This window comes from Phyllostomus hastatus, unplaced genomic scaffold (genome assembly GCF_019186645.2).
Source record: "Phyllostomus hastatus isolate PE091 unplaced genomic scaffold, TTU_PhHast_1.1 phas_contig_209, whole genome shotgun sequence".
Lineage (NCBI taxonomy): Eukaryota > Metazoa > Chordata > Mammalia > Chiroptera > Phyllostomidae > Phyllostomus > Phyllostomus hastatus.
In genome coordinates, this window is record NW_025333735.1 from 16,032,757 (window position 1) to 16,046,123 (window position 13,367).

At 34.4% G+C, this 13,367-nt stretch overlaps 1 protein-coding gene across 2 annotated transcripts in view; it reads right to left on the reverse strand.

The window, feature by feature from the left end:
* The window catches only part of LRRC7 (leucine rich repeat containing 7), a 495,696-nt gene that overhangs the window by 46,199 nt on the left and 436,130 nt on the right, over nt 1-13,367 (reverse strand). For both annotated transcript variants that reach the window (XM_045835283.1, XM_045835282.1), the window contains exon 24: nt 2,635-2,856. In XM_045835283.1, the coding sequence (XP_045691239.1) occupies nt 2,635-2,856 (222 nt within the window). The remainder of the gene's footprint in view (nt 1-2,634; nt 2,857-13,367) is intronic.

The following is a 13,367-nucleotide window of genomic DNA, read 5'->3' on the forward strand; positions in this document are numbered from 1 at the left end:
TGATATTGTACATAGAAAACCTTAAACACTCCACCAAAAAACTGCTACACTTAATAAATGAATTTGGCAAAGTAGTGGGATACAAAATTAATACCAGAAATTAATGGCATTTTTATACATCAATAATGAGCTATCATAGAGGGAAACTAAGAAAACAGTTCCATTTTCTATTGCAACAACAACAAAAAAATAAGGCACCTAGGAATAAATTTAACCAAGGAGGTAAAAGTTTTGTACTGTGAAAACTATAGGCCACTGAAGAAAGAAATGGAGGAAGAAACAAATACATGGAAGCATACACTGCGTTCATGGATTGGAATAATTAACATCATTAAAATGGCTATTCTACCTAAAGCAATCTATACATACAACATAATTCCCATTAAAATACTAATGGCATACTTCACAGAACTAGAACAAATACTCCAAAAATTTATATGAAACCAAAAAAGACCCCAAATAATTTCAGAAATGTTACAAAAGAAGAACAAAGCTGGAGGTATCACAACTCCTGTATCAAACTATACTATGAGACCACTGTAATAAAAACAGCCTGGTACTGGCACAAGAACAAACACATAGATCAATAGAATAGAACGGAGAGCCCAGGAATAAACCCACGCCTGTATGAGCAGTTGTTATTTGACAGCGGTGGCAAGAGCCTGCAGTAGAGCAAAGATAGTCTCTTCATAAATGGCATTGGAGAAAGTGAACTGGTACATGAAAAAAAAATGAAACTAGACCACCAATTTACCATACACAAAAATAAACTCAAAATGGATAAAGACTTAAATGTAAGTCATGAAACCATAAAAATCCTAGAACAAAACATAGGAAGTAAAATCTCAGATATTAAATGTACAATGATTTTCCTGATATATCTCCTAAGTCACTGGAAACAAAGCAGAAAATAGACAAATTGGACTGCATCAAATAAAAAGCTTCTGTACAGCTAAAGAAACCATCAGCAAAACAAATAGGGAACCCATTGTATGGAAGAACACTTTACCAGTGATACATCTGAAAAGGATTTAATTTCCAAGATATACAAAGAACTAATATAACTCAACAGCACCTCATGTTTTTAGAGTGAGGAATCAAAATACTTGCAAGTAACTCTAAGTACAGTCTAAACTGTGATGTTTTAAACTTAATAAGCATGTAAATTTTAAAATTTAGTAATCCTCTCATTAGTAAAACTATATAATTTATGTGTTTTTAGAGGGATAATGTAAAACAAACTTTAAATCAGAGTGTTCAGAATAAGTGCATGCTAATAACTAAATTTACTATTCAGAGTAGGTGAAAATAGAGGGCATTGATCTCAGTGAATTTTTAAATGCATTCATTTTCAGAGAAAAAACATGTAGCTGCTGTTAGGAATAACTAAGTCAGAGAACTGAACTGAGGTTATGCTATTTGTGAGGGAGGATATATGAACAACTTTTAACCTTCCAGATGCCTTTAGTAAAGCATAATTTAAAACTTCATTAACTTTTTAGAATCTCTGGAGAATTAAAAACCTCACATCACTACCTCATTAAAGGCACCTGTCTGATGTATTTTACTGTAAATCCAACACTTGGCCTAGATAAAGGCATGACAGAAAAAAATTATCTTTAAAAATATCTATGATTCTCAGAATGATTAATATATAATCTGAGCTTCAAGAAGGGCATTAAGAAATAGAGGAAATGTCTAGATAAGGGATCCAAATAATAAGTGGCTCATAACAATAGAAAGGAAAAAACTTGAACATGAAGATAATCTTGTCTGATATGTTCACAAAATAAGGTGGGAATGTGTGAAGCTTTGAGTTAATAATAAAGTGAAACCTTTATACACCATATTAAGGATTTAGTGAAGTCAGTGGGCAAAGTCAGCATTGCCTAATTACTTGAAGAATGAAATAAAAGTTAATTTTATAAGTATTAAGATCTTAACGTCTTACTTTTAAGTGAAATATCACTCAATAGCTGAAATCTTATTTAGTGTTCTGTTCTGAAGGAAGAAAAACAGGTTCTTCTAATGGAAAAGCAAACTAATTTTAGTGGGGTCAGAAGAGGAGCCATTCCTTGTGCTCCCAGGCATTTATCAGCAGCTTTTAGAGCATTTCAGAAATGTTTCCCTTCTAAGTGTTATTTATCATTTTCTTCATGGAAAGCTTTTTATCTCTGTAGTATTCAACAATCAGAAGACAGGCCCTTCACAAAATGTTCTCACAAACAGAGAGGAATATACAGTTCACTTTTCACACTGTCAATTTCACCAGAGGCCTTGGTAACCACACCTGTCTATTGAAGCCTTTGTCCCATGCCAAAGCTGTGCTGTGGAGCTAAACTGGAGTGAGGTGTGAGGAGGAGAGAGTGTAGGGTAAACCAGAAAACCTTTTCAGATCCATCAATTTCTCCTTGTGTAAAATGGGCATTTTACCAACCATCAATTCCTATACATTGTTGTGCTTAACCCCAGAAAATAATCATAAAATCCCCACAAGACATACTGCCCTGTATTCAACATGTTAATAGCATTAATGTGTCCCAGACTACATTAATGAGGGAAGACAAACCATGGATTCATTGGACTTCCCTGAACATTTCCTGAAAACTCGTCAATTGTGAAAACTCTTCTCACCTGCTCTGGATATCCATCCATACTCCTTTGCCCTTTAGTTTGAATTAAGCACCGTCCAGGCTGAGGTCCCCGGGTGGCCTGTGTAGAGGGGATCTGAATAGGCAATGGTGACTGAAACTGCTGGATGGTCACTTTGTTTATATTTCCCTCATATGGCTGCTGCTCACGGCTCCGATGCTGAAGGCTTTGGGACCCCATCAAGGTCTGGATATGGCTGCCTGCCTGTGGAGAAGATAACCTATCAGATGAAGATTCATGGTGTTGACAGGATGTGATTAAAGTAGCAAATACGTACAGAATATCTCTCTGGTCAAGTGGCATCATTTGGGCTTGCAGCCACGGCTGGAAAAGATAATGAAAAACAGCAAGGTTCTGCCTACTGTGCTTTGTGAAAATGTTAATGCTGGAGCAAGGTTGCATTAAATACATTTGTAGTCATCTGGTGGTTTGCCAAAGTTTATTTTAACTCCCATTCTAAAGGAACTCAATTGTCTAAGAAATTTTAAGAGGAAAAAGAAGTCACAACTTAAAAATCAAAGAAGTTCTATATGGCATTTCATTTTGAAAAATACCAGGGAGAGAGATGTTAACATATGAAATGTCAAGGGGAAATGATACAACCTGGTTCTTAATTCTGAAACAGAAGAATTGAATTATGCCACAAGCGCTTAGATTGCTCACATGAATATAATCAGTATTTATAAATTTTCTGCATTCGCAAATCAAGAGTATCATTTTGGAACCTTTAAGTTACATTGAAAATTAATCACGTGATAGATTCCTGTGAGTATCAATAGCCTCTGGAAGCACTAGATCAAGAAAGGTCTTCAAAGCAAGCTCTGTATGCAGGTCATCTCATGATGGGCTTTCAGGGGTTCCTCAGCACCTCTAAAATTACAACAATCACTTCTTAATTCTTAAAGGCAGTTATGGAGGAGAGAGGGCAAGCTCACTGTGGCCTCCCACCTTCAAACGATGTAGTGCAAACCCCTGCTCCTTTGTTCACTCCTGTTTTCTCACCTTTCTGGCTCCTTCACTCATTCTACCTGACATCGTTTCTACCAGACAAGCACTTCTGTTTTTGAGCTGGTAATATAAAATATGTCTTTTAAAATTAAGTATGGCTTAACATGAAAATCTAACACAGAAAGTCAATGCTCATCATTAGTAGTGCTATGCTTGATACTTCACCCATTTACTACAAAAGAATCTGAAAGTTTACTTCCTGAATTCACTTTCCTGTTTGTTGATCTTTTAAGGGTAGATAATTTGAAATTCAAAAATGAATTTCACATTAGAATTCATTAACTAAGAAAGCCTGTGAATTTTCCTAACTAATCAAGATTTTGATTAATATGAAAAATCAGGTTAGAGGAATAAAGGAATAATTATTAAACAAGTATTCTATGAAGAGATTAATTTTAATTTTAAAAAAGTTTTTAAAAAGAACAATATCAGAGACATCAGGAAATGACAGTGATCATGGGAAAAATTGAAGATGAAAGGCATATTGCTTGATTCCAAATAAGAGGTAATTTCAGTAAAGAAAATATTCAAAATTATTTTTTGGCCATATGTAGGGCAAAGTAAATAACCATTTGATTATATTTTTTAGGTGTCTAACTTCTTGTCTTGGGCTCATGTACAGTTTTTACACTCAAAAACATCAAAGATACTTTAGTCATGAGAAACTGAGGAAAAGATGCAAAAAGGAGTGTCAGCAATCCAGCACTGTCCAATACAATTAACCAGATCACAAAGATATAACATCATAAACACAACTAAGATAACCATGTAAAGGGCAAATGTACATTTCTCTATTTTATCTATTTCCTTATCAGCCATTCTAGAAAATTGAACACCCTTCTCATCAAGATTTTCCTTACTGCAAATTAAAATTTCTCCTATCTTTATGAAATTTCACATTCTCTTGTTTGGGAAGAGAGAAAAGACATGATAAGCACAGTATCACATTTTGAACTGCTATACTCGTGATGGACTCATTGGCATGCTGGGTTGTTACAGAAAATGTTTCCTCTAGTTTCCTCAAGTTTGAGGAGCTGGGGCTATAGAGGTGGACTAAGGCTGGCTTTACTGGCTACTGAAGAGTCCATTGATTTTACATTTATACCTGCTTCTCCACTGGCATAATATTCCTGGCTCTTCAGTCAGTGCTTGAGCCAATGGGGAAGTAGAAGACTGGCAGTTTAATGGAAAGTGATCACATAGACAAACAAGGAATTCTAATACCCAGAAAAGCTTAGAAGGATCCAGAACAAAACTAGAGTTCCATAAAGAGTAATCTGCATGAGAAAATCAATAACGATTACTTAACAATCACTTCACTGGTTAGAATATTCTAGTAATGGTCTATCCAAAGGTACAGAACTAATTCTATATATTGTAGAATGGTAAAGGCCTTTAGATTTATTTTTCTGGTTTATTTTTTTCTTCTCATGGGACAATTTGAGCTCAGGATTATGCTACAATATGGAACTGAAGGGCAAGAACCATGTCTTACTTGCCATCTTTAATGACTGGCATAGTAACTGGCATTTAATATATAATAGCTACCTTCCAAACAGTAGGTGCCAAACAATGCACTAAAACGTACATGTATTGTGCTCTTCAACCCTTATTAGAGATAATTATTATTGTCGTTTACTGAGGAGAAAACTAAAGCTTGTAGAGATTAAGTAACTCTCCCAAGTCATTTGCCAACTGGTAAACTGGCAGGACTGGGGTTTGAACCAAGGCTGTCTGACTATGACTATCATAGTGCATTGAAAAGGAGTCATGACAAGGAATTAAAGGATCAGGTTGTTGAGGTAGAATGTATTAAATATCTTCAGCAGCTCTTCAATTTGCCTAAGAGCCATTCCTACTCATCGAATTAGGTCTATTATCTATTTTAGATACTATGCATGTGACTTAGAGCTTTATAGTGAAGCAAACAGGCTGAAGCTTTGTATATTTAGTAATCTTCCCATGATTATGAAGTGACGAAGCTCATGTTCTATATGGCTTGGCAAAACACATAGGGCCTTAGAAGGAATATGCTGTAAAACAATTCTGTTTGCATTAGCAGCAGTCCTTTCATTGGGCTATAGGCTGCAGTGAAAGGGGAATGACAGCTGGAGAAAGCAAGGAATTAACACTAAATTTTGTGTGAAGTTAGGCAAACATAAAGGACACAAGATATCTAAAAGAACGATTATGGTGTGGGGGACTGCAATGAGGAAGATTTCTGACTGGCACGAAGGCTCAAGAAAGGTAATAAGGATGCTCATGGTGAAGTACAAAAGACTGATGAAAATGTAGAAAATGTCAGAGCCTGGATTTATTCAAACAGAGGGTTAGCTAGAGAACACTGACTCATACAGGAGGGGAATTTGAACAAGAAGGTTTCTGTAAAGCCTGAGTTTCATGTCTTGAATGATAAAAAGAAATAGAGAAGATTTGACATTTGTTTTGAACTTTCAAGGGGAGGTTGGACAAAATAACATGTATTTGAGGAGAACAGTGATGGAATAAAGTGTTTTCAAGTTGACCCAAAAACAGATTGTCAAACTTTACAGTGAAAAACTCCAATATCCGTAGGACCCAAGGAAACATTAATGTCAACACCACAGAAAAGGAACATTGATTTGCTACTCTTTTGCAAAATCCATTCTGCAGTGAACAAAGCTTATTATGAAAATTTAAAGTGTTTGGAAGATTTTGTAGGATATAAAAGAACTGTCTTTCACATTACAACAATACTTTGGTTCACACAATGCTCCTAGAAAAGCATGTGAGACTGAGAAATGTATTACCCAGTTTGGTCATCTGTTTCACTACTACCCATCTTGACTTTTTAACCATTTGGGGTTCCTTCAAAAGAAGGAAACATGACTTCAAAATATGACAATTTATACCACTGAGAATATGAAAATAGACACAATCTTTTTCTAAAACTTAGTCCAAACGAGTTCTAAAAATGTTTGGGAGCAACTGCAACAACACAGAATCATCTATAAAGGATAATTCTGTAATCAATTTTAAGATATCAGCAGCAGTCATCGAAGTGAGTCAGTTTCAGTAATTTTATGTTGAATAAAACAACAATGAAAAGAGCTATCACTTTCTATCTACATCATGTATTCTGCACATTCTCCTTTTTAACATGTAGGTTAAGTTTTAAAAATTGTGACAGTAGGACTTCCACTTCCAGGTCAACTGAGTAGACACACTTTCCCTTATTCTCTCCATTAAGAAAAATTAAAAACCCCTGGATATTATATGTAAACAAATATAAGAAAATCCTGCAGAGTATATAGAAGAGAGTGGATCAGCTAGGGACCTGGGGACCAAGTAAAAACATGGTGGTGAATTCACTGAGTTTTATTTTTGTGTCATATATCCCACACTTGGAACCGAAGAAGCATGTGACCCAAATAACTGACAGGAAACACACACACACCAGAGTTGAGAGGGGGGGTGGCAGAAAGAGAAAGCAAAAATTAAATTAATACAAACCTTAATGTATAAATTCTGGAATGCAAAGGGATTAAATACACAAATTAAGAGATTGTGAAGAGTGGATTAAAGAATGTCACTCAACTATATGCAGACTGCAAGAAATCACTCAAATATAACTATACAGGGAGGTAGAAATTAAAAGGATCAAAAATATATCATGCAAATATGAATTTATGGAAAAGAGAAATGACTATATTAACACTAGATAAAGTAGGTTTCAGAGCAAAGAAAATATGCTAGAGATAAGGAATTTTATATAATAAAAATGGGTCAATCCACCAAGAAGTTATAGCAATCCTAAATGTGTACATAACAAACAACAGAGATGCAAATATGTAGATGTAGAGCAAAACTGATAGAACTGAAAGATAAATGGATAAATCCACAATTATAATTGGAGATTTCAACACTCCTTTCTCAACATTGATAGAAGCACTAGACTACAAATTAGCCACAATATAGAAAAAACTCAACAATGCTATCAACCAATAGATCACCTAGAGAACATTCTACCTGACAGCAGCACGATACACATTTTCTTCAAGTTCCTATAGAATATTTACATATTTTTTCTTTTAATTTAGTCTTTATTATTTATTTTTCAGTACCATTTAGTCCCTTTATACCCACCTCTCCCCAGCAATCACACTATTCTCCATGTCCCTGAGTCCTTTTTCCTTTTTGTTCAATCCCTGCAACCCCTAACCCTCCATTCCCACTAGCTGTCATCTGCTCTCCATCTATGAGTCCTACAGAATATTTCCTTAGATAGACCATATTCTGAACTGGAAAACAAATCTAAACAAATTTAAACAACTGAAATCACACAGAATATGTTCTCCAACCACAATGGAATCAAACTAAAAATCAATGATAGAAGGATAAAAGAAAAATATGTAAACACTTGGAAACTAAACAACACAGTTTTAAATAACCCATGGGTCAAAGAAGAAAGTCTCAAGGGAAATAACACAATACATTGAACTTAATGTAAAGGAAAATACAAATCAAAATTTGTGTAGCATAGCTAAAGCAGTACTGAGAGGGAAATTAATAGCACTAAATGCATATGCTAAAAGAAGCCTCAAATCAATAATTAAAATATTATCTCAAGAGCTTAAAAAATGAGAAGCCAAATAAAACCTGAGAAAGCATAGAGAAGGAAGTAATAAGAGCAGAAATCAAAGAAATTGAAAATAAATAACAGAAAAAATAAAAGAAACAAAAAGCTGTTTTTTAAAAAGATCATAAGATCGACACAATTCAATCAAGAAAACACACACACACACAAATTACCAAAATTAGGAATAAAGAATGGGATATTGCTACAGATCCTGCAGACAACCTAAAGATAATAAGGTAATACTAAAATAACTCTACACACAAATTTGACAGCCTATATGAAACAAGCCACTTCCTTGAAAAGCACAAACTACCATAACTCACCCAATATGAAATAGATCATTTGAAAAACACTATAATTGTCAAAGTTGGAATCTATAATTAAAAGACTCCCAGAAAAGAGATCTCCAGGCCCAGAACTCTACCAAACATTAAAATAAGAATTAACACCAATATTGCACACTCTCTTCCAAATAATAGAAGAGGAGGGGGCACATCCCCATGTATTTTATGAAACCAGTGGTATTATCCCAATAACACCAGATAAGGACAGAAAAAAAAAGAAGAAAGTAAAACTATAGAGCAATACCATTTATGAATACAAATATAAAAATCTTTAACAAAATATTGACAAATGGAAGTCAGCAATATATATAAAGAATTATACACCATGACCAAGTGGCATTTATTTCAGTAATGCAAAGCATATTCAATACTTGAAAATCAACAAATGCACTGAACCATATTAATGGGCTACAGAAAAAAAAATCATGTGATCATATCAATGGAAGCAGAGTATATTTGACAAAATTCACCATCCATTTGTGATAAAAACTCAGAAATATAGAAATGGAGAGCTTCCTTAACTTAATAAAATATCTACAAAAAATTTAGAGCTAACTTAAAACTTATGTGAAAAAAATGAATGCTTCTTCCCTAAGATCAAGAGCAAGGAATGGATGTCCATACTCACCACTCTTATTCAGCATAATGCTGGAAGTTCTAGTCAGTAGAATAAGGCAAGAGAAGGAAATGAAAGGCATACAGATAGAGAGGAAGAAATCAAATGTTCTTATCTACAGATTGTATAATTGTCTACACAGAACACCCTAAAGATTCAGCAAAATTTTTCCTAGAAAAAGTGAATTCAGCAAGGTCACAAGGTACAAGAACAAGAATATTTATGCATGTTAGCAGTGAACATGTAGACACTGAAATTTAAATGCAATACCATGCACAGGCACTCAGGACAAGCCAGGTACTTAGGCATAAATCAAACAAAGCTTATATAAGATTTATATGCTGAAAAGTACACAATGCTGAAGAAAGATATCAAAGATTTAAATAAATTAAAGGATATTTATGGATTGGAAGATTTAACACAGTAAAAATGTAAATTCTCTTCAAATTGATACACAAATTTAACAAATTCCAATCAAAACTCCAGAAAGATGTTTTATGTTTATAAATAATATTATTCTCTACTTTATATTGAATGACAATGAAGCTAGAATAGCTAACACAATTTTGAAAAAGAAGTATAAGGTGAGAAGAATCAGCCTGATTTCAGGATTGTGTGTGGTACTGGCAGAAGGACAGACAGACAGATAAATGGAAGGGACTAGGGAACCCATAAAAAAGCCCACAAGGAAAAAGGCCAAATGATATTTTGGCAAAGGTGCAAAAGCAATTCAGTGGATCAGAGACAGTCTTTTCCACAATTGATGCTGGCACAACCATTTGCAATCTGTAGGCAAAATAAATGAACCTTGACCTATGTCACATCTTACATGAAAATTAACTCAAAATAGATCATAGATTTAAATGTAAAATGTTAGGAGGATGAAAAAGCAAGCTATGGAGTTTGAGAAAATATTAGCAAAATACACATTAGACAAGGGATAGTATCTAGAATATATGTAAAAACCCTCAAAACTTAACAGTAAGAAATTAAACAATTCATTTAGAATAGTGGTCACAAGTTACATGAAGAGATATTTCACCCAAGGGGATATGCAAATGGCAGCAAATAAGCACATGAAAAGATTTTTAACATTGTTAGCTATTCAAGAAATACAAATTAAAATCCCAATGAGATATTACTATACACCAAAATGACTAAAATAAAGCATTGGAACAACAAACACGGACAATGAATGATTAGAAATTGGATCACTTATAGTCAGCTGAAGAAAATGTAAAATGGTATAATGACTCTGGAAAAATATTTGGCAGTTCTTTAAAAATTACTAAACATGCAAGTACCATATGATCCAGTAATTACATTCGTTGGCATTTATACTGTCCATGAATTTTTAGAGCAAATTTTTCATAACAGCCCCAAACTTGAATTTTAGGTTTCCTTTAATGGGTGAGTGGTTAAAAAATTGTGATACATCCATACTTTAGAATACTAATCAATACGAAAAAAGAAGAAACTATGGATACACAACAACCTGGATGACTCTCTAGAGAAGTGTGCTGAGTAAAAAAAAAAAAAGAAAAAAAGCCAATCGCAAAAGGTTACTGGATGACATTGTATAATTCTATTTGTATGACATTCTTGAAATGACAAAATTATAGAAGTGAAGGGTTATAGAAATGCCAGGAGTTAATTTAAAAATTTAATAGAGGCAGTACAGATAACAGTCTTTGGTGTCAAATGAATCTGGGTTTTATTCTTTGTTCTGTCACTTTTTAGTTATGCAATCTATGCAAGCTAACAAAGCCCTTTGCTTATCATATGAAAACTGTAGATAATAGTAAGTGCTTCACAGAGTATTATGAGGATTAAAACAGATAATGTAATACGTTGAGCATATTACTGGTCCATAGAAGTGCTCAATGACGGCAATAAAAATAAAAAGTTCTTATCTGCTGAGTAAAAGTCTGACTGTCCTTTGGCCATAGCAATAAATAACCACACATTAGAACTTGTTTTAAACTTGTAATTAATCAATGACAGGTTGCTTTAGAAAGGCACCTGAAAGTTAGGCATTCAGCAACAGTCTCACTCAAGTAACCACGTTTCCCTAGTTCAAGGTCAATGAACACCTAAATATTCCAACTTCTGAAAATATCAATATGTGAACTCCATGCTTCCCCTAAATTTTATCTTACTCAGAGACACTATGCCTTACAAGTTATTTGTTAGCATGCAGTAAATCATGGACTTGTTTCAGACTTTGTGAAGTGGCTTTTTTTTTTTTTTAGAGAGACAGACAAAGACAGAGAGAGAGAGATGGCAACTCGTACACAAATTTTTTCAGAAATGAATTCTGCCATAAGTAGAGCCAAGATTACATACTCTTCACTAATATGGCTAACATTTTAGGTTGCTGTGATTCACCTTCATTTTCTCCCCTAGATACCTCCATCCCCATCACTGCATATGTTTTCAAGACAACTGTCCAAGTGAAGAGTATAGCCTGTGTTTGTGTAAAAGTAACTCAAAAGAGATGCTGACTTATGTCCTTGGTCTCATTAACAACCTGTTGTTAGGAACAAAGCTAAATAAAGCTTTTTGCTTGTTGATTACTTGTATATTTTTACCTAAAATAATAAATACTATAGTAGCTACCATTATTTAAACACCTATGTGATAGGAGCTGTGATAAATGTCCAGAGCCACTCTACAAGCATATGCATCACTGTCCCAGAGGAGAAACTGAACAGGAGAGTTTAACGTGCTCAATGGCCATTCAATGACAAGTGAAGGCTTGTAGTTACTCCTGCACTCCTGTTGAAAAGAAAGAAAAAGTAGGATCTTAAGAAATAAGAAAAAACACTGAGATAACATTTTTTCTGCAGCTTAGTACATAGTTTAGTTTTTCTGTATTAGTGTAATTATTTTTCAGGGCCTGCTTCGATATTCAGTGCAGTTTTATCACTTTCACAAGAGGTTTTGGTGACAGAACTTAAACTATTTTGTGGAAAATGGAGACCACCAAACAGTAAAGAGCAGTAGGGATCTTAGAGGATATAATCAGGAGGTTTGACACCCTGAATTTTTGAGGAACAAAATTAATAAAAGGAACTAAATTCAGTATGATAGAATGATCTGTAAGTAGGCTCCTGATCCTATTCCTTCTGAGATTCATAAAGGTAAATAAAGAACCTGTCAATATTTCAGTTTAAAGAAAACAAAGGCTTAGAAAACAAGCCCTTTTAGAAATATGTAAAATGTTTGATTTGTGTAGGTCACAGAAAATCAGTTAAAGAGGACTCAAAAATTCTTTTAAAATGTATGATGGGTGCCAGGGCTCTTCTCACTCTTTTGGGCTATGAAACATGAGAAACAATACCAAGCTGTGCCAAAAACTACTAGCTAAATATATGAGCAAACATATTTCTAATATTGAGGATTATTTCCTATTGCAACAGGGCTACGCTATAATGTTTTCTGATATTTTTTGGTTGTATGAGGTGGGTGGGATATGATATGTTCATAGTACAACACAGTGGTTAGAACAGGCTGTAGAACCAGATGCACTGAACTCCAATCTTGTGTTCCTCAATCTCACATTCTTGTGAAGATGATGAGGGAGTGTGAATGTTATGCATCTTTACAGTGCCAAATATGAACTTATATGTTGTTTTATGACTCTGACAACCAAATGATTAAGCTTATTTTTTTTCTTCTTGTTTTACTCGTATTTAGCTAGGGCAGTTTTGATGCCAAAAATATATTTCTCCCATTTAGGCATAAAGGACAAACTTGAACAGTACATGGAAGGGAGCTCTGAAATACATGGAAAGAGAGGGACAGGGAGATGTTCTCTCATCTGCCCTGGGGATTCGCCGACCCTTTATCTGCTGGCACAGTACAGTATTTGGGAAGGGGGTATTTAAAATATTTGCTGATCTTAAATCTTCAAAAGTCAAATACTGATGATATATTCCAGTGCCTCAAACGACAGATAAAAAAGTGAGGCAATAAGGTTTTCCCTTCAGCATGTATGCCTTAGGATGGCAGCTGGCTGATGTGTGCAGACAGTTACTTCTCTGGCTTATTGAATCTCTAGGAGCTCATTCCCCTGTGATTAAATGTCAACTTCTAAAGCATAGACATGGAATTAGAAATTATTAAT